This window comes from Alosa pseudoharengus, unplaced genomic scaffold (assembly GCF_046254945.1).
Source record: "Alosa pseudoharengus isolate Yale_2024_CS ecotype anadromous, Long Island Sound unplaced genomic scaffold, YU_APseudo_1.1 YU_APseudo_1.1_scf_10, whole genome shotgun sequence".
NCBI classification, from domain to species: domain Eukaryota; kingdom Metazoa; phylum Chordata; class Actinopteri; order Clupeiformes; family Clupeidae; genus Alosa; species Alosa pseudoharengus.
In genome coordinates, this window is record NW_027468565.1 from 4262440 (window position 1) to 4284247 (window position 21808).

General features: G+C 39.9%; 1 protein-coding gene and 1 long non-coding RNA gene across 5 annotated transcripts in view; both read left to right on the forward strand.

The window, feature by feature from the left end:
- met (MET proto-oncogene, receptor tyrosine kinase) overlaps nucleotides 1–13643 on the forward strand; it is a 77565-nt gene extending 63922 nt beyond the window's left edge. For 3 of the 4 annotated variants that reach the window (XM_076303263.1, XM_076303286.1, XM_076303278.1), the window contains 5 exons: nucleotides 9061–9242; nucleotides 9396–9505; nucleotides 10098–10263; nucleotides 10729–10865; nucleotides 11045–13643. In XM_076303263.1, coding sequence (XP_076159378.1) covers nucleotides 9061–9242; nucleotides 9396–9505; nucleotides 10098–10263; nucleotides 10729–10865; nucleotides 11045–11255 — 806 coding nt within the window. In that variant the 3' untranslated portion in view covers nucleotides 11256–13643. The remainder of the gene's footprint in view (nucleotides 1–9060; nucleotides 9243–9395; nucleotides 9506–10097; nucleotides 10264–10728; nucleotides 10866–11044) is intronic. The other variant, XM_076303271.1, reaches the window with a different exon arrangement.
- A 5176-nt stretch (nucleotides 13644–18819) lies between these two features.
- Nucleotides 18820–20366, forward strand: LOC143142439 (uncharacterized). The gene is made up of 3 exons (XR_012990933.1): nucleotides 18820–19413; nucleotides 19519–19615; nucleotides 19821–20366. It is a non-coding gene; the product is annotated as an uncharacterized LOC143142439 (long non-coding RNA).
- Nucleotides 20367–21808: the final 1442 nt, after the last annotated feature.

Here is a 21808-nt window from a genome sequence, read left to right on the forward strand (position 1 = left end):
CCTATTTGAAAAGCAACATGGGCTATGTGTGTTGTTTAATAGCTTACTTTTCAAACGGTAGAGCCTGTTCATTTAAAAACATAGCCAGAGGATGTATAATATAGGCTTACTATTAAGGCTTATTCTCAAATTCAGATTGCGTTAGGGGACGGGATTATTAGCCAATTTCTATCGGACAATTTGACCGGAAAGATTTAATTTTGTCGGACATTTCATTTTTTTTCCGGCCAATGTCCGGTAATTACCGGACAACTGAAACCCTGCTCCACACGCCAATCCAGTTGGGGGCAGCATGTAGGAAAACAATGTCACAATGATTTGCTAGTGGTAGAAACAACGAAACGCACATTGCCCATGCCCTCCTCTCCTCCTCCCTCCCCCGTCTCCGTTTTCGCTACTGTCTATCCCTATGTGTCTATCAGAGAATGTCTCTGTGTCTATGGTCGCCGCCTAGAAAAAAAAACTCCTAAATCCGGAAAATATCTTCTTCAAGCGGCTCACCCTTACCCGATCACTACATATAACAGTTTTTATTAACGTTTTGCTTTTCACACTGGTATTGTTGGTAATGAGACATTTGAGAAATAAATACAAATTTGCTAGCGGCATTTGGCAAGCGAGTCTTAGCAAAGGCTAGGCCTAGCCTGCGTGTAGTAGCGATTGTTTGGATGGATAAAACTGAAAATAGTAATAAGGTATTTTTTTCGGGTGGAGACTGACGACGAAGATTACATTCCCCCTGCATCGAGTCAGACAAGAGTGGGCAAACGTAAGGGCCAGGCAAAGAAGAAAAGTCCTGGGTGTTTAGTGTCAGTCCCAAACCTGGAGAGAACAGTACAGGGACGGCTCGAGCTGTCAGAGCAGCCAGAGAGCGCGCTGACCAGCAGAGGCGTTTGGAGAAGGACACAAAACTTGGTCACGTACAAATAATAGTATTTGGCAAACTGTTTATATGCAGCAAGGACGCTATCGCTAGGTTGGTAACGTTAGCAATGGCGGTCGAACGAAGTCAGTTTACCGCGATCTACAGCTGACAAACATTACCTAGTGGCTCGAGAGCTAATTCTACAATATCTCCTTTGCTTAATCAAAATTATGAATTATGTTTAACAGATGTTTACTTACCAGTCAAGAAGAAATGTCGCAAGTTCAGAATCGAACTGCATCTCCTTGCTATCCAAGCTGTCTCCATCGGTGGAAAGCACTCCCTAGATTAACGTGTATTTGATTGCTTCCCATCTGATATTCTTTTCGCCTCAGATCGAGTTTTTTTTAGCTGGAGGCGATGGAGGTCTCTTCGGTCTCTTCCTAGAACTTTCGGCCATTCTCGCAGTACACTTCACTGTAGAACTTGAACTCTGTGGGGGAGGGGAGCGTGCGTAATTGCGTTGTCTCTTTCTCGACTGCTCTGGGCTGCACTGAAGACGGTTTGGCCGGTATGTTACTCCCTGTCGCCACCTCAGACATAAACTGGTATTGCAAGACAGGACGACCCGGGGCTAGTCGGTTAGCACGCTAATTCTGGAGGAGATCTCTGCAATGCTATGCATATTCTTCGATTAGAAAATGTCAGTAGTGTTATTTCTTCACATGCTATTGATATGTATAGTTGATTTTTGAATGCATTACACTTCAAAAGTTCACAAAAAAGACACATTGTGCCTTTAAACAATCTCAGGCCCAGATAAGACGGTGGTATTTTCTGTGTCAGGTCTCAATACAATTTTGGCTGTTGCATGGTTTAAAGTTTTTGAATCACACAGACAGTTACATCAGGTTGTTAGCATCTGGTCAAACAATAGCAATTTTACACTCAAACATATGTTTCAATAGCCTAATAGAATAAAAACTGAAAGATATTCCTTGCAAGTATTTAGCACGGTATATTCAACGGTGTTATTCAATTTCCCATATTTAGCTTCCATTTCATTTTTATTTAATCATTAACTAGATTTTTTGCCTTTGCCTTTCACTACCATTGGTTTCTATGACTAATTTTACCATCTTCCCTAGCAGGGTAAGGTTAATGAAATAATTACATTCAGGGTTCCCACGGGTCATGGAATTTCTGGAATATCATGGAATTTTGAAAAGTCTATTCCAGACATGGAAAGTCAGGGAATTGTATCATTTTTTGGGTCAAAGTCATAGAATATCAGGGAATTTTGTTGTAGCAGTTTAACATTTAATTGCCAAAATATATTAATACAATTATGCTGTATGTCCATGTAGAATTTGTGTATATCGTATAGCTTTACTGCTTGCTTGAGTTGTAGTTAGCCCAACTTTGTTTATTTAATGCTCATTTATTCATCTCCTGCTCTAGAAACATAAAAGATTCTTGAACGCTACACAGCTGCTCTTTTTGGTCATTCATTATAAAGTTGGTCATGGAAATTCATTTTTTTTGTCAGGGAAAAGTCATGGAATTTTACATTTGACTTAAGAGTGGGAACTCTGTACATTAAAAAAGTGAAAAAGTAAATTTTTACCCCCTAATTTTGTTCAAAAAGTGACAATTAACAACATATATATTTATTACATAATGTAAACTATTTCAAGTCTTATTTGTTTTAATTTTGATGATTACGGCTTACAGCTTATGAGAAACCAAAATCAGCTATCTCAAAATAAAAAGTCCATAAAACAGAAATGTTAACATAAGAAAATCTCTAATCATCTTAATTAACTCAAAACACATGTAAAGGTTTCCTGAGCCTTAAATCTCCCAGTCTGGTTCAATACACACAACCACAATCATGGGGAGGACTGCAGACTTGACAGTTGTCCAGAAGACAGTCATTGACACTCTCCACAAGGAGGGTAAGACACAGAAGATAATTGCGTGAAATGTTCACTGGAAGGAAAAAGTGTGGTAGGTGCACAAGCAAAAGGGATGACTGCAGCCTTGAGAGGATTGTGAAGTGAAGACGATTTAACAACTTGGGGGAGCTTCACAAGGAGTGGACAGAGCAGAGTGGGTCAGTGCATCAAGAGCCACTACGCACAGACGTGTCCAAGAAATGGGCTACAAGTGTTGCATTCCCAATGTCAAGCCACTCCTGAACCAGAGACAGCGTAAGAAGCGTCTTACCTGAGCTAAGGATAGAAAGATTTGGACCATTGTTCAGCAAATTTTGCATTTGATTTGGAAATCAAGGTCCCAGAGTCTGGAGGAAGAATGGAGAGGCACAACAGCTTTCAAGTTGTTTGAAGTTCAGTGTGAAGTTTCCACAGTCAGTGATGATTTAGGGTGCAATGTCATCTGCTGGTGTTGGTCCACTGTCTTTTATGAAGTCCAGAGTCAATGCAGCCGTCTACCTGGTGATTTTAGACCACCTAATGCTTCCGTCTGCTGACAAGCTTTATGGAGATGGTGATTTCCTATTCCAGCAGGACTTGGCACTTGCTCACAGTGTCAAAAGTACCACAAAGTGGTTTGCTGACTGTGGTATTGCTGTGCTTGATTGGCCAGCCAATTCGTCTGACTTGAACCCCATAGAAAACCTATTGGAGGGCTCAACGTTAACTTTTAAAAGTGATTGCCAGCTTGGCAACCAGGTTTGCCAAAGCCAACCAAATCAGGTTGCCACTTGTAACAATTTGGTAGCCAAGGGCAACTGGGCAACTATTAATGTTGAGCCCTGGGGAATTGTCAAAAGGAAAACACACCAGACCCAACAACACAGACGAGCTGAAGGTCATTAATCAAAGCAACCTGGGCTTCAATAACTCCTCAGTAGTGCCACAGGCTGATTGTCTCCATGCCACGCTGCTTTGAGGCACAAGGAGCCCCAACCAAGTATTGAGCGCAAACATTGACTTATCTTAAAGAGAAACTATGCAGTATTGACAATTTTTTGCTGTTTTCTCGGTCATGTTATTTTCTATATTTCTGATATGTTGCTGATTGGATCATAAACGGCCACAGCAATGAAGAAAAGTGAAAGTGATTGATAATGACTGACTGACTATTATTGTGTTACATGCTCCAAATGTAAAGCACTTTGAGCTGCATTCTGTGTATGAAAGGTGCTATACAAATAAAGCTTATTATTATTTAAATGCAGTAAAGCAATTTCTTACACTCGTTATACTCCCTGACACTGAGGCCGCCAGCCCGGCAGCCCAAAGTTGCAAGGGTGGTTTTCCCGCTGACAGGCGCTAGGGCAGGGCTCCAGACTAACTTTTTGCACTGGTTGCACTGGTGCGCCTAACTTTTTTTCTTAGGTGCACCAGCACAAAAGTTAGGTGCACCCAAATTTTCAACCACATCGCATTTAACACCGCAGCAGGTTCACTTTTTTCCCTTAATTACTGTCCTATATAGGTTGTCCTATGACTTATGATTTTCAATTCTACAAGAAAAGTAACTTAAGCCTGGGGGATTTTTATGTGATTTTGCAATGATGATTGCAATAATCATTTGACAGCCCCACAATGCAATTTACTTTTTAATTTTAGTATTTTAAATTTTTCAATAAGAACATCACTATGGTTAATGCAGTAACGAAATGGTAGGCCTATTATTATAGGCTATTGCAATGACTTGCCATGCTCGATCTAAATGTGTCCATTCGATTCACCGTACACAATGATCACAGTTATACATGCAGGGAATATTCGGGGTTTAAATGTAGCAGCGATATTCGGTTTGCGCCAAATACCGGATTGAATTGATTGATGCCATCAGAATGAGTTTACACAACTCACGCGCAAAACGAATATTGCTGTTGAAAACCGGGTTACTCCCTGCATGTAACTGCGGTCAATGACGCACTCCTTTTCGGCGATATCTGTATCTCTCTCATTCAGGATGGCCTTGTATGCATTGTTCGTGGCATTCCTGTACGTCGGGTTTACTGCAAACTATTTTTCTGATGAATAATTATTTCGGACTGAACTTGGTGAAGGGAAGTTTCACTAGGCCTATCGTAGGCAATGATAAACTTGATCATCATCTCGGGCTCGTCTGATCGGTTTGCTGCTGCCAGCCGCCGAAAGGCAGTGGGGAGAGGGGACATTTATCTCGGCCTATGTGACCACACTGTAATGCACATCTACAACTACATCCACACTGTTTATCTGACGGGTCACTGACCTCTCTCTCTTTCGCTCTCTCTCTCTCTCTCTGCAGCACACGCATTTTCAAATTTACACACAGGCACTCGGCCACGGCCAATCAGAGGGGAGGTCCCGCCCTTCTCTATCTGTGATTTGTTTAAACCACGATATTGGCCAAATATGTGTCTGTTATTGAACCAAAGGTAGAGAGTTTCAATGCGGACACGTTTTCCTCTCTCGAATAGCTGATCGCACCGGTGCGACCTCCGATTTTTTTGCACTTTTGAAAAATTAGGTCGCATATGCGACCAAATTGGTCGCACTCTGGAGCCCTGCGCTAGGGGGAAGCGAGACGGCCACCATTCAACCCGAAAAAAGTTATATAACCATTTCAATGACTCCGAAGCTGTTAAGCCGAAGTTAAGATAAATTAAGCTAACAAACCTGCATATTAAGCTAAAAAACCTGCATAGTTCGCCTTTAACTCAACTTATCGACTTATTATTTTTTCTGAACATTTCTGTTTTATGAACTTTTTGTTCCAATATTTTGAGATACCTGATTTTGTTTTGTCATGAGCTATAAGCCTGTCATTAAAATTAAAACAAAGAAGGCTTGAAATAGTTTATTTTATATGTCATGAACAGAGCAAGTGAGCAGAGCTGAGTGGTTCGAATATCCTGCTCCTCGCTCAGGTGGCTGTTCACTCGGTCGCTCCTCCGCTCAAATTCGCGTCAGGTCGCTCCGCTCTATTTCGCTCCCCCCTCCACTTAAAAATCCTCCTGCTCCAGTAAAGTCGCTCCACGCTCGCAACAATTTAAAAGAGGGGGAAATAATCTACAAGCCGAATTGTCACTTTAAACAAAAAACGTAAATCCTAAAGAACTAAGAGCAACGGCAATATATTTCACTCATAGAACATTTATTTTAAAACATAGACAAGTGCAACAACGAACAAAGTTTTTCTTTGCTCTGCGTGTGTTCCCGTAGCACACTCGCATGTTTCTGCGAAATGTCTTCATAGATTCCAAAATTAATCTTTACTCACTGAAACAGTGTCACCACGTGGTTGTTCTTGCTCTACATTGCTAGGGCTCAAATTATGGCCGGGGTCTTTTATTTACTTAGGCTGCAAAGCACAGGCCTTTATTTGAGGCAGGCTTGTATTTGAAACCTTTATTTCTTACGTGCGTTTTATTGTGAGACATGCATTTCGTTTGGAGCGGCATACCGGTAGACTATCAAAAGCAGAAGATTTTCGGTTTGGTTTGGGATTTAATTTACTTTTGGACTGTTTGATTATATTGCTAAATGTTTGGACTGATGTGCACTGAAATCTGGGGGTTATTTGATGGTTCACTAGTGTGGGGATTTCCACCCGCTGTTTATTGCAAGTAGGGCTGCGACAACGCGTTGACGTAATCGATGACGTCGATGCAAAAATTACGTTGATGCAAAATATGCGCGTCGATTCGTCAAGCATAACGTGTGCCGCTAAATATTTTTCATTTTACACCTTCAGTCTTTCCCATACGTTGACTAATCTGTGGCTGGGCGCCACCAAATCAAAACCGACCACCACACATTGATTGATGTTCTATGTTGTACTATTTAAATTAAAGATAAGATAAAATCCTTTCATTGAGCTGCACTTTTTACGCACGCGGCCTTTCCTTGCCCCGCCCGCTCTCTCTCGTAACGAGCCCGCTGCCCCTCCTCTGCATGTGCATTTAACAAAATATTCACGATTGTTGAAGGATTGTTGTTGCCACATAGAAGCATTGCATAGAACACGGCGTGCTAAATTGCTATTAAAGCAACACCAAAGAGTTTTTTGTACCTTAAAATAATGTTTCCAAAATCGTTTCAGTGGTTCATCAACTTGTAACAGGGTGAACGGCACTTCTGCATTCGCTTTGCAGCCCTCTATCGGCTATAACCGCACTATGTAAGTTTGCCAGATCGGGTAGCGGATCTGTAGTTAGATGGAATGAGACATAAGAAACTACAAATTTGACTTGCATTTGATGTCGCAATACATCGTACTTCAAGCAGTATCTCAAAGCTAACGTTAGAATACTGTTTGGATGTCAAGTTTAGCATGCTTACTTACAGCTGCTTGTCAATTTCATTACTCATGCAGGGCTCATTTTATTGACTCTGACACTGAATGTTTGCAAAATCCCGATGTAAATGGAAAAGTGTTTTCCAAGACTCAAAAGTGTTTGTCCCAAGGAGAAGTACGAACCGTTATTTGAACTAACTATGTTATGAATGGCATCCACACATCCACAGCCTTTTAACTGTGTTAATGTTACAATTGCAAGGATTCCCTCACGAACGTCTTAAAGTGACAGGCACTCAATTAGACCTAATACACTACTGACCTTTATTGAATGCTACCTCTGACTAAGAATGCATTACTTTGCACTTGTATAGTCTTTTATTTTGGAATTTTAAGAGCAAAAATATATTGCAATGTTAAGGAATTCATCGTAACACCTCCAATTATCACCACTTTTGTTCAGAAATTCTAAAACAACGATGTTTTTCAACACTTCAAAATAACATTTACTAAATGAACCTTACATTTTTCAGTAGCCATAGGTTTGTAGATTTGAACAAAATCTGGTTTGGTTCTTAACGGGAGCATTTACTGCCTGAAATATCCGATTTTGTTTACCACGCTCGGAGTTATAGTGCTTGCCTGATGGGTCGCCTATTTACACCGTTTCAACGGCACATGGACGGTTAGACCGAGAATTCTCGTCGTGAAATTAAAATTCCACTGGAGCTCCATCGTTAGATTAATCGATGCATCGAAAAAATAATCGCTAGATTAATCGTTTAAAAAATAATCGTTTATCCCAGCCCTAATTGCAAGACAAGGCAATAAGGCCCTACTGGTAGGCAATCAGCTTGTATTTGTGGACCGTCCTTTGTTTGTCCGAATCGACCACGGCCCCGCTATTATCTGAGGCCCGACTAAATAGAATCCCGGCCATAATTTAAGGGTTTATGGTCATTGTTTTGTAAGAACAGTACACTTGTAGACTTATCAGTTTACTTTCTAAAATTTTTAGCGAACTCCATCCCCATCAACAAGCTTACAATGGCCAATTTTTTACATTTAACAGCCTTGGTTTTATTAGGAAGAAATTATTTCTTGGTGGATTTGGGCATGCCTCAGACTCATGGTGTGAGCGGTATCGGAGCGAAATTGGAGCGGAACAGAGCAGCTGCTCCGGCCTTTATATTAAAAAGCACTCTGCGCGTCAACACAATTCCATCCGCTCCTCGCTCGCTCGCGTTCTGCTCCGCTCACTAGCTCTGATCATGAATATATGTAGTGAAGAGTATATGTAGTGGAGTCACTAAATTAGGGGGTGAAAATGAACTTTTTCACGATATTATAATTTTTAAGCCACTCTCCAAAGAGTTTGGAATAAGGTGGTGGGGTGTGGTCAAGATTTGGCTGTGCTAATGGCAGGGCAATTGCAACCAAGTAAAGATTGAAATTGAATTAAATTGATATCCCATGGCGAGACACTAAATCAAATGCCTGAGAACTTTAGGTTACTTGCATACCCTGGTTCTTTGACGGCATAGATGAAATGTCTGTGCTAAGTGACGCTATGCTAAGTCAAGAAGAGATGTGCTTGTTTTTGAATAACCATGACAAAATTGTGTAACCATCCTATGTAGAGGGCTGGCCAAATTGGGCTGGCATATTAGTATAAAGGCTTCTTAGGTTTACGCCGAGGTGTATTAGCCACACCTGTGTACTAACCCCAGTGGCCAACAGCCCAATTAATTAGAATCAAATCAGTGATTTAATCAGAAAGAAGAATTAAGAAAAGATTTGTATTCCAATGTATAGTCCTTTCCTTTGTATTAACCTCATAGCGGAATAAATTTAGCAAAATCAATGTAAACATTGGTTACAAGGCGGGAAATTACAGTACACAAATAACCTCAAGTTTTTGTTTGTTTAAGGTATTACAGATATTGAAGAAGTGACACAGTTTCTGAAGGAGGGAATCATCATGAAAGATTTCAGCCATCCCAATGTATTATCTCTTTTGGGCATTTGTTTGCCAAGTGAGGGCTCCCCTTTGGTGGTCCTGCCTTACATGAAGCATGGGGATCTCCGTAACTTCATCAGGGATGAGACTCATGTAAGTTAGGCATTCTGATCTTGTAATGTGTGTGTGTATATATATATATATACACATATTATATATGCCCTATATTTTAATAGGTCTTAATTATAATTTATAATTGATCAGAGAATGCTCAAACATGTTTTAACATGTTTTAATATTTTACAGAACCCCACTGTAAAAGACCTTATGGGATTTGGGTTGCAAGTTGCGAAAGGGATGGAATACCTTGCTAGCAAGAAGTTTGTTCACCGAGACCTAGCAGCAAGAAACTGCATGTATGTTTACAAAATTTACATGCAAGTATGACTGTTAAAGAAACACAATGTAGTTCTTTTTACTTTGTAATAACAATGAAGTGATAAGCTAGTATTAGCAAAACCAGGCAAGAACAAGCCAATTCTGGATCAGGCTTGTCAATCAGTTACACAAATATATTTTAGCCATATTATACAAAATATGAGAAAATACTTTTGGCCAAATATTACTGACGTTAAATCTAAAGGGGCTATACGTTTTGTAGTTCAAAACATTCAAAAATAATACAGAAATAGAAACTTCTATGCTCTGTGTTGCCCACATTTCCACCAAAGTTAGCATGCTTAACAGCTAGCTTTAGACTCTGTTCAAGCCATACTCTGTTGTAGTAGCCTACCACTTTTTAGCACAATGCAAGCCACTGGACGAGCATCATCACAAATATAAGGGTGCGTTTGAGACTAACTCAAAATACAGAATTCTACATATAACCCCTTTAAGGTATATGGTAGTTTATGTTTCATTTCGTTTGGGTTCATAAATTGCATACACTTTTCTATTTTGTAGTACATAATTTTCCAGTTTCAATACCAGTGTTTCCCCCCTTGCTAGGTTGGATGAGAGTTATACTGTGAAAGTTGCAGACTTTGGCTTAGCCCGAGATGTGTATGACAAAGAATATTACAGCGTGCACAATAAGAGTGGAGTCAAGCTGCCTGTAAAGTGGATGGCTCTGGAGAGTTTACAGACACACAAATTCACCTCAAAGTCAGATGTTGTAAGTAACACTCTGTCTGGTTATTCTTTTGTATGTTTTCTTTATGCCTATGTAAATGTTTTAGAGAAACATATTGCTGTTTTGCCATTAACAAAATCAAGCCATTACAGGTATTCATGTAAAATGGATTATCCTTGATCATTCTTGATTAGATTTCACATATAAGTTATCAAAACTGCTAGCCGTTACAATTGCTGGGTGTTTTGTGTCCCAGTCCTCAAGAACCACATTTATCTGAACAATGACACTGGTGGTGACTGATGGCATGTAGATGGCATGCAAGATTTTTATAATGTCATATAACATATTTGACAGAGATAATTCTAGAGCAATAATTAAAATGTTAGAAAGTGTTCAAAAATGTTGGCTGTATATATATGGTAAGATTTCCCCTGAAACTTATTTGTCCACTCATACAAAGCACACAATCATTTGTGATTATTCCTTTATACCTTTATTATGCAGTGGTCATTTGGGGTGTTGCTGTGGGAGCTCATGACCCGAGGAGCTCCACCATACTCTGATGTCAATTCCTTTGACATCACCGTTTTCCTTTTGCAAGGACGACGACTACTTCAACCAGAGTTCTGCCCTGATGGACTGTGAGTATTTGACATGAATTCATTCATGGGGTTTAACCATTATTTTATGACCCTTTATTCAATTTCAACTATCACTTTTTGGCAGCAAAATAGGTCTGCACTATTACAAAAGTTCTGAAGACCTGACCCTATAATGAAATATGTAATTCAGTGTGTGTTTATACTTTATCATTACACAGATATAATGTGATGATTGAATGCTGGCACCCTAAACCAGAGAGGCGGCCAACCTTTTCTGAATTGGTCCACCGGATATCCGCTATCTTCTCCAGCTTCAGTGGAGAGCACTATGTCCTCCTCAACACAACCTACGTCAATATTGAAAAGATGACACCATATCCCTCCTTAATCTCCTCTCAAGGCAATTTGGACCGGGACTGCTGCACTTGAGAGGAGATTAAGACAGTGGACGTTGTGGGTTAGGGGGCTTGTATGGACTCAAGAGAAACATGCCTTTTCAAACCTGCTGTTTGTCTTTATACACACTGGACCCCATTTTTAGATGAATGCTTTATCTCTCTCTCAAAGAACAATCATGTACATGAAGGCTACTGGAGCAAAGGAACATTTTGGAACATCTGCACTCTTACCTGGGTAGTGTTTTGGCGACATTGATGAGGACATGCAGTGCCAAAGGGTTCAGCAGAGTGTGGTGGCCTGCAACAGTAACAAAGCTTGTGATGCGGATTTCAGAAATATGCCCCCTCACATGACGATGATATTTTTGTTGTAGAGGTCCATACTGACTCCCCTATTGAGACTGTCCTCCCTTCAGACAGAAAGAGTCTGGTGTCTGTAGCAAAGCAAATCAAGATTCTAAAGCAGTCATACTCTGGATGGTCAGCTTCAAGCATACTCTGCTAGATGTAGTTGATATCAAGTATACTCAACTTATTTTGACTATTTAGTCATAGACTAAGTTGTCGGGTAATGTATTCTACTGTTAGTATTTTATACTATAATAATTCAATAAATATGTAGGTAAGGTGAATGTGCTTAACAATATTTCCCCCATTGTTAAATATGGTGCGCATGTCTCATTACATATTACTATGCGTTCACATTCATTTTATATAATTTCAGCAAGTTTAAGGCAAACTCAAGTCTAATAACAACATAGGGTCTATTTTTGGATGACAACTAGTGTAAATTTTAGTTTAGGACCAAAACAACGTCACATGTTGCACTTTTGAGTAAGAGCAGAACATGCAACTTTGCAAGTCTATTACTGAACTTACCTCTTTTTGGGTCCATTGACAGTAGCTACAGTATAGTGTCACATTTGGTAATCGACTTATACAGACTTTCTCCATACAAGATGGTGGCGACTGGAAGAAGGCTAAGGTGAATGTACTGACTACACATATTTTATACCCTTTTTTACAATTACAAAGGTAAAAATACTTTGGTCCCAAAGGAAGATTGTTATCATCCACAGATAGACCTTAGGTTGTTGCAAGTCCAGATTTTCCCCACAAGGTCAGAATTTCGGCTAAAATGTTGCTTGACTTGTGTAGTACACTGGATATATTAAATGTTTAACAGAATGAATCTGACCCTTTTTATGCTTTAGGTAACTGCAAATATTTTGGTTGGAAGAAAGGGTTTGAGAATGTAGGCAGCTACTGACCTAATGTAGCCTTTTAGAATTTGACTTCAGGCTGTATGAACATAGCTGTAGCATTGGGTTATGAAAATATATCGGTTTCTCATCATGAAACAGCAATATTGTGTTTTAAGCCTATCTTAATAAGGACGTTGTAGTGCTCTGTACATTAGGCTATAATTACAGTTGGAGAGCAAGGCTGCAGTACTTAATAGCCACACAAATCTAGCCAGTACAGCCTGTAGTGCCCTCCTGTTTGGATGGCCAATATTCTGCCAGGAGTTCAGTCAAATGTCAGTTCATTAATAGTGCCAGAATCTTGATAAGTAATCACTGACAGAGGCCTAAACAAAGTATCAAGGTTCATAAAACACATGGGAGATATTGAGAAAAGAAAAAAACCCTCTTGTCATAGGTATGGAAAAATGCATTTGATCTTTAATTATTTTCTGTAACAAATGGGTTTCTGTGTTGAATGTTTGTACTATCAGTACTTGACTTCTGAATGATCAAAAGCATGTTGAAAATCATTTCAAGTGACAGCACTGTAAATGAAGGCTTGCATACTGTATATGAATGTATATTGCTTGTAGTTAAGGGTTTTTGACTACTTTTTGTGACTGATGATGTACATATGCGCAGTTTTATTAAGGTACAGCTTTAACAACATTTTAACAAGTGATGCAAGTAATCATTTTTTCTCTTCAAAATTGCTACTGAACATGTAGGCATTATTCACTATCGAGCAAAACAAGCTAATATGTGTCTGTAAAATAACTGTATTTGTTAAGATCATGTTTGATAAAATCTGCATTGTTTCATTCCTGTGTAATTTGTGCTTGTGTGTGAGACAATCAGATTGATAATTGAGTACTATAGTTCCAGCCAATCCTCAGGCAGGGACATGTGCTTCTGTTAGGGAAAGCTTGCATTGGGTGTGTCTACCAGGTGAGTAGGTGCCTTTGGAATGCTCTGACTGCTGGACACAGTGCTCTCTCCTTCAAGTTAAACAAATCCATAAAACTCCAGCAGTCAACACATTCTCATAAGCTGGTCCAAAGAGATGGGGAATGGAGTTTTTGTGCATTTCTGTTAAAGACTTTTAACTCTACACCTTCTCCTTGATTCATTATTGTAATAAAATCAAGCTAAAGTTTTGCTGTTTATCCTCATTTAACCTTTTTTTCTTATGTTGGCATGAACAAAGACGTAGAAGTGCAGGGGCATGTCAAAATGTTCACTTCAATGACAAGGTCTTGCTACGGTCAATTAGACCAAAAATGATGAGTACATACTTGTACATACTTACTGCTCACTGATAATGGGTGTCTACCTTGAAAACTCTTGTGAACTGGGGACCTCTGGTGGAAAATTAAGGTAAGAGTAGTCAAGGTCAATTCTGTTCACAAAGGAGGACAAGATTTGCAGTTACAGATGCAGTCTGCGATTCTGGCATAGGATTGCTGGTATTTGAGTTCAACAACCCTTCCTTCCATGCTCCTGAAACAACATACGGTAGTTGGCTAGAATTGTTTATGGTTTGGTCTGAGACACTATGTCTGTTGCCTTTTACAGCGATTACCGATGTACAAACACTGAAGTCTTCTTTTCAATGCACACATTGACTTACGCTGAATTGACAGCAATTCACTGAATTAGTGTAATGGATTGAAAGTGGACCTACTTTTAAGGTAGGCCTAGGCTACATCATAAAATAATGTAGTAACAATACATCTAGTTGTTACCATGTCATTATGCCCAACATTTAATTGACTGCAATAGAACATATCACATATCAGATCTAGATATATCTTAAATCTTTAAACTATTCACACATTCTGATAAGGAAACAGGTCATAGTTACACAGGGCGATGTGACACCATGCAGGCATGTTGTAGCTTGTGATGGAGAGGAGCTGCAGTGCCTTGTTGTTGCCCGTCCATGCTAGCTGAACTGATCCATTCTGCAGTTGCACATAGAACTGAACACCTTTTACACAACTGCACAATCCGTCTCACACATGCTTTTTCTACAAGGAAAGGCAAGTAGGCCAAGCCTTAGCAGCAGGGAAAACATGCTTCTCTATCACTTTGACTTCAACATCAGTGACAAGAATGCTATCCTCCTGGTGGCCTTATCTCATAGGCCTATCAGCCTATTATTTCTAGTAAACTTTGTTTTATTTCTCAACAAACGGTCGGTTATTCTACACACGGAAGAGAACAATAATTACAATGTCAGACTAGATTAAAGAGCCTAACCAAAGTCCTTTTAGGCAAATCCCTCCACTCGGCGGCCATATAGCAACGCTTTTTGGGCACTCATCGGGCATCCTATTCAGCAGAAATGCGCGTGCGCAAGGCTTCACGACACCAATCTTGCTCCAGCAGCGAGTTCACAACACATGATTGGGAAGATGTCTTCACAACACACCATATGCTTGGCTCAATGTATTCACATCACACCACATGATTGGCTCAATGTATTCACATGTCAACGTTTTGCCGAGGAAGGGGTGGGATATGTGTAGACAACAGCCATATTGGCGTTACAAACTAACCCCATGCATTTCTATGGAGGATTTTTTGAGTGATGTGTCTCCTTATTAGAAAGTCTCTGGCCTAACATCACTCCTTTTAGTTTTGATAAATGACCACACTGTAAAAGTAACATTTTATTTTTAATTTTTTTGGTGTAACCTGCGTTGTGTTGAACCTGAGTGGTTTGGCCCTGCATACGCCCGGACTCGAGCCCGCAAAACAGCAGCATCTCGGATCGGGAGTCGAGTGTGCTGACAATCGAGCTAAAAGCCCAGGCTACTAGCTTTCATGCCAGCAGCACTCTTGAGGCGTAGGGGAGTGAGGTTTACCAACATTCCACACGCACAGCTAAGCTAGCTGGCATCAGTTACATTGGCACAGGTCAAATGATCCCCTACCAGCAGCAGCAACACCAATACCTCATTACCATCCCCATCATGAGCATCAAGCTACTGACCGAACTATGGCCCAGGTAAACATCACATGTATTCTCATTAACAATGTAATATAATTATCTACAACCTGCTTGTACAATTTGGTAACAATGCTATATTGTGTGTATGTGCACATTGATAATTTTATTTAGGTTCAAATGGGACCCTTGACAACAATATGCCAACACCAAGTGGGATGATGCAAGGAAAACAACATGGCAGTCTCTTTCTATCCACCATCTATCATAGGGAATGCCACAACTCATTCCAATAAAGATTTGTGAGTATACATGTGTCTGACAATTCAAAGTGAAGTTGCAATAATATTGGTGTCAGAAATAGCTGGAATAAAATGTAAAATGGAGGAACGTGATGAAGACAAAAACAACTCTTTTGGGCCTGCTATACCTACATGCGAGACCATGTGGTGGAATGTTTTGATGCACTATAACAGTTAATGTAGGGTGACCAGACGTCCCGAAAAATTCGGGACAGTCCCGATATCGAAGCAGTTGTCCCGAATCCCGAATCCTGCCCTAATTGTCCCGAAAATTATACTCAATCAGAATACTGAGTAGTTATTTTCTGAAACTGTCCGTAGAGAGGTTGAGTCGGCTGCATGCAGCCCCGACGGCAGCTAAGTGTCTGGATGCAGCCCCGGCTACTTTGTTTCTTTTTTGATGTTCTATAATTAAGCGCGAATATGCACTGATTTTAGCTCATTTTCAAATTCCTTGACATGGCTGATGTACCGGAACCCCAACACGCCGCTAAAAAGCAAAAGCGTCTATGCAGGTAGGCTACTGGGAGGAGTGGGTGGAGGTACCCGTGGATTGACAAAGCCTTAAGCGACGAGATGAAAGCATTCTGCAAAGTGTAGAAGAGAGTTCGTGTTTCTCACGGAGGGGAGGCGTCATGTGTGCAAAAAAAATACCTTCGGCCTAATGTCCGATGTCGTTTTAACATAGCCTAATCTACTTAATCTATAAACAATTATTTTGTATTCTTACTTAATGACCCGTTTTGGCAAGGCTTGTTATTTGCGTTAGGCTATTAGCCTATCCTTATTCTAGGTCTGATTTGCACGCAGTAGTTACGCAGTCATTGTTTTTTTTTTTTCACAATGACTGTATTGTGAGGCAGACTTGATGTTTGAATAAAAATATGTTTTGGTACAGGTTTGAAAATTCATTATCTTTTATAATAGTCTATGTAGGCCTACAACCGTCCCGAATTTCTGCCAATCTCATCTGAGTTAATGTGTTCTAGATTGTGTAAGGCACAGTAAGATAAATAATTGAGTTTAACGTCGAGATAAAAAAAAAAACAGCTATATAATTCAAATGTGCTGCTGTAAGGCCACTGTTAGGAAAAGATGACAAAAATTCTTCACAACACTGTCACAAATCTACCTTATTTTCCTCTTTCCTCATATACCTATTTATTTCACCTTTAGCACCCAGGGTTTCCCATATAATTGAATTGTATTTGTGGTGTTAGCTGCAGCAAGTGGGGGTTGCACTTTCTGTATGGGGGCACAATGGATGAATAAGGTCTGTTTTTTATTTATCTTGCAGATCGGCGGAAAGTGGTCAAAACCTGCACAGTTTCCCTTTAACAGGTAGGCTACAAGAAATAGAGGCTTGGTCAACTGTATGGCCCATGCTTTGGTTCCAAACTCTTCACTGCACTGTAGCCAATTGACTGCATGACAGGCGAGAATTTTCTGTACAACATACAAATTTATTTGTTAAACTTTATACTGAATATGCAGAATTACGCACTTGTCTATACGGAATGGTAAAATAGAGAGAGTAACGGAACTAGACTTCTATACAAGGGTTGGCCAGAGGGTGGGCAGGGCTTTCTAAGGGGGTCCATACTTATAAAGGAAATTATTTTGCTACTCTAACTTGGTACCTAAGGAACATGCCTTCTTGGCCATTTTCATAACCCAGATGCATCTCTCTCTCTCTATCGCACGCACACTACTGTGATCACTGTAATCATCAGCAACATGGGTTCCCCTCTTTAAACTAACAATCTGGGTCATCTTGCCTTGACTGCTTGGTTGGAGAATAAAAGGGCTACCTGGCGGCTGGGTAGTGTCCCTCCTCTCCACTTAGACCGCATCGCACTTTTGCGTTTCTTTTGTTTTGCTTTCTATACTACACTGCATTCATACAGACTTGCATTACACTTTTGTTTCTTACCACACTTATCCTGACATTTCCTTTTTTCTGCATCATTATTTACTTTAATAAACATATTTTATAAATCGTGATCCTCGCATGGTCTCTCTCAATATTACCAGCCATATGAGCCTGGTTGGTAATAGAACATGTATCATGACCATAGGCACAATACTTAGGTATAAACAGAACATAGTGCCAAGTTAACAGACTAATTCAAGTAGGGCATTCCACACATCATCTTTTGGAGACTGTGCAGTCAGGTGCTTCTCAGTAGGACAGCAGACTTTAAGATGAAAAGAGAGAGCTGGAGCACTGTGTATTCCTCAGTGGTTGACTTCAAAGTTGGCTGATCGTGACTATTGGCTTAGAATCTTTTACTGGTAAGACGTCTCATTCATCAAGACCTGGGCTTCCCCTCAGAGACTCCCAATCATTTGTATTTATAGCCACCTAATTTCAGTACAACTCAATATTTATAAAACAAAGTTCAGGCCTACCTGTTTGCATCCCTATTTATAGAAGTTACTGCAGGCTATGTGGATTTAATGTAGCCTAACCATACAATGGGTATACATCCCTGTGCACAAGCCTTTAGTGATACAGGTGCAGGTGAGGCAGGTAAGTATAATCCAAAAATTGAAAAATCAAAATCCCCGCACTCACTATTACCGTTGTTTTTATTTGGAGCAAACAATGTGTTTCGCTAAGTGCTTCATCAGGTTCACTCTGCACCATCCCCCAATCCCACAGGTGAATAAATCAGGTAGGCTGCAATGTCACATGACCTTGTTGGGTGATAAAACATGTCAATCTTTTCTTGTTTTTGTACATTTCTTTACATTGTAAATGTATACAAAAATAAAATCTGTAAATAAATCGCAGTGTTAAGTTCATAAACAACACCTATAATAGGCTATTGTAGGCTTATTTATCAAACAATTATAATCGTTTTTTATTGTAGCCTAAGGGAAAGGTAATTTTGCCTATTTAGTTTATTTAATAATTTGTTATTTCAATGATTTCAGATTTTCACCACCACCAAGTTCTTGATCGATTTCATATCGTAGGCTAAGCTATCTTCCTGCAACCCGTTTTTATTTTGAAATTCCGGCTTTTATTTTGAAGTTTTACCCTTTGTATCTTCTTTGAACGTTATTTTCGTTAGGTTCATCGTATTTTCGTTAGGCTACTGCTGTAAACTGTTCTAGGTTTAATCCCATCTCTCCACTCACACACTTTAAGGCGCGTTTCCACGAACTTCGTGAGGGTTTAGGGCTGTCCCACTGCGAAATTGTGAAGTGCTTGAGGTCTTCAAGGGAATTAGCCTACAATTTAGTGTTATGGCGTGAAACCGAAACACGGGGTTATCTAAAGGGAGTCTGGAAGCTTGAAAAAACACCAGTAGCCTAAACAACTGCCAATAAAACGGAAACGGAAATGCGTTTTTTTGTGTGTTGTTAATTTAATGATTGGTCACAGCAGAGAATGTCTTAGAAGGGCTCTGGTCACAGCTGGGTCCGGCTGGGTCCCATTCCTGTTACTAGCGTATTCCAGTAGCCTACCGGCATAGGCTACAGACAGGTTTTGTACGGTTGTTACAATTCAATGCTACATAATAAATGATGCAGACTGAATAGACCTTCCAAACAAACACAGGTGTAAATGGCTAACAAACAACGAGAACTCCCATCCTGGATGGGAAGGATGCGTAAAGAAGGCGACTGCTTCACCAAAAAAGTTACAACTAAAGCAAAAAAGAAGCTCTCTCCGAGGTAACTATTGTTCATTCCAATATTTCCCAGAAGGTTTGCCTTCATGCAGTAACTTAATTCCTATACCTTTAAGAAAGAAATCCTGAAAATATGTTTGTCTGGTAGGATGACGGTCTATCTTCTGAATGAACGTGAACTCGTGCAAAGCGCTCTCGTCTTCGGGGACGTGGAAGACCGAATATGTAAAGGACTTTCAGAAAAGGTATTGGGCTCGGCTGACTGTCACTTGCCTTTTTGCATACTCTTGAAAATGTATTGTCTGAGTTCAAGGGTGCCCAGATAAAGATGGCATATCTGTTAAAACAGCAAATGTAGGTTAATTTTATGTGTCGCTGCCACAAAAAACAATTAGCTTTACTTTACCATGTTTTCCTGACTATAACAAATCTTTTCACTAATCTATTTAGGTATTCAAAACGGATCTTCCAGAGGACAGAATACAAGAAGGAATCAACTCTTGTGAGCAGGGTGCCTTTGATTTAATGTGTGCAAGGACATGCATTTCAGAAACATGGTTGGACACAGCAGACCTAGAGACTCTCCCTTATGGTAGTAATGACCAGGGGCACAAATCAGGCAATGAGAACTCTGTAACCAGTATTTTGACAGAGCATCCTGATACTCCATCTGATGATGATTCTTTGAAGCTTGTGAGGGAGATTTTTTTCAAATGATGGAGGCCTTTATCTTAAGTTCATCGGTCACAATTCGGACAGAAGCCTGCATCTTTATAGGTAGAGCACTGGAATGGAATACGAACTTTCCTGTATAAAATGTGTACATGTATTGAAGGATGGTGATGTCACATACTTTAGTTTGCCCACAGCACTCAAGTTGTGGCCAGAATACAAAATGGTCAGTGTGTCTGTACCACCCATACTATTTTAATTGACCTTTATTCTACATTTGTTGTGAGGATAACTGTTGTTATCAACATGCTGTTGTAGTTTGTTGTCTTTTGTCTGTTGTTTTTTGTACATTGAAACTGGGTCTCCATGAACTACTATATAATGAATGGTATAACATACCAACCAAAGATTTCAGAGCAGCTGCAGAGCGTTCAAGAATCTTTTACTTTTTTAGAGTGGAAGATGAATAAATGGGCACTGAATAAACAAAGTTGGGCTAACCACAACTACTCAAACAAGCAGTAAAGCCAATAACCAGATATACACCAATTCTGCGGGGAAATATCTGTTTTAATGTATTTTGGCAAGTAAATTTGAAACCGCTACAACAAAATTCCCTGATATTCCATGACTTTGCCCCAAGAATGATTAAATTCCCTGACTTTCCATGTCTGGAATAGACTTTCTAAAATTCCATGATATTCCATGATCCGTGGGAACCCTACCTACCCTCATTTCCCGAAAAATGGAATTTCACAACTGCATTTAATTGCACAAATCATGGAAGTACAGTGTTTGAAAAAATATATCTTGCATTAGAGGTCTCCTGTCCATACAATAACACATCTCTCATCATCCAACAAGCGACAGAGGAAAGCATCCCCACTCTGACAACAGCATCATCTCCACGGGATCTCCTGCCAATTCACCGCGGGTTTCTAGAGCATTCACACCGTAAACATCTGATCAAAATACGGACTGTGGCTTCTGTGTCCAAAAGTTATGCTGCTTCAGAGGGATCACGTGACAATTTGAACTCTCCCACTCCTCCCGCAAACAGGTCAATTCTTCAAATGGCACTTCTCAATGTGAGATCTCTATCCAATAAGACATTTATTTTTTAATGATTTTATTTCATCTGCTGACCTGAAGTTTATGTTTACTGAATCCTGGCTGCAAATGAATGATCATTGTCAGCTTACTGAACTGTGCGCTCCACAGTATGATTGTTTCAATAAACCAAGGGCTAGTGGCCGTGGTGGTGGCTTAGTGGGCGTTTACAGGAAGAATTTGAAATGCTATTAAGTACCTTGTGAGAAATTTAGTTCCTTTGAAGCTCTTACTTTTAAACTTGGTGGTCTCTGCCCTATTGTTTTTGCTACAATTTATCACCCACCAAAATGAACTAGCTACTTTTTAGCAGAGTTTTCTGACTTTCTTTCCAATCTTATTCTGAAGTATGACAGAATTCTTCATTGTGGTGATTTTAATTTCCATGTTTATGACTCAACTAATGTTTATGCTACTGATTTTGTTAACACTGTTACCGCTTTGAATTTCATTCAGTATGTGCGTGGGCCAACGCATAATGAGGCCATACACTGGACCTTGTTTTTACCCTGGGTGTAGGAATATCCTCTGTCAATTGCCTGGATATGATTATTTCTGACCACAAATTAATAGTATGTAGCTGTGAACCACTTACTATTGACAATAGCTCACCCTGCTCCTTTCGCACCCGTATCTTTAATGAGTTTAGTGCCTCA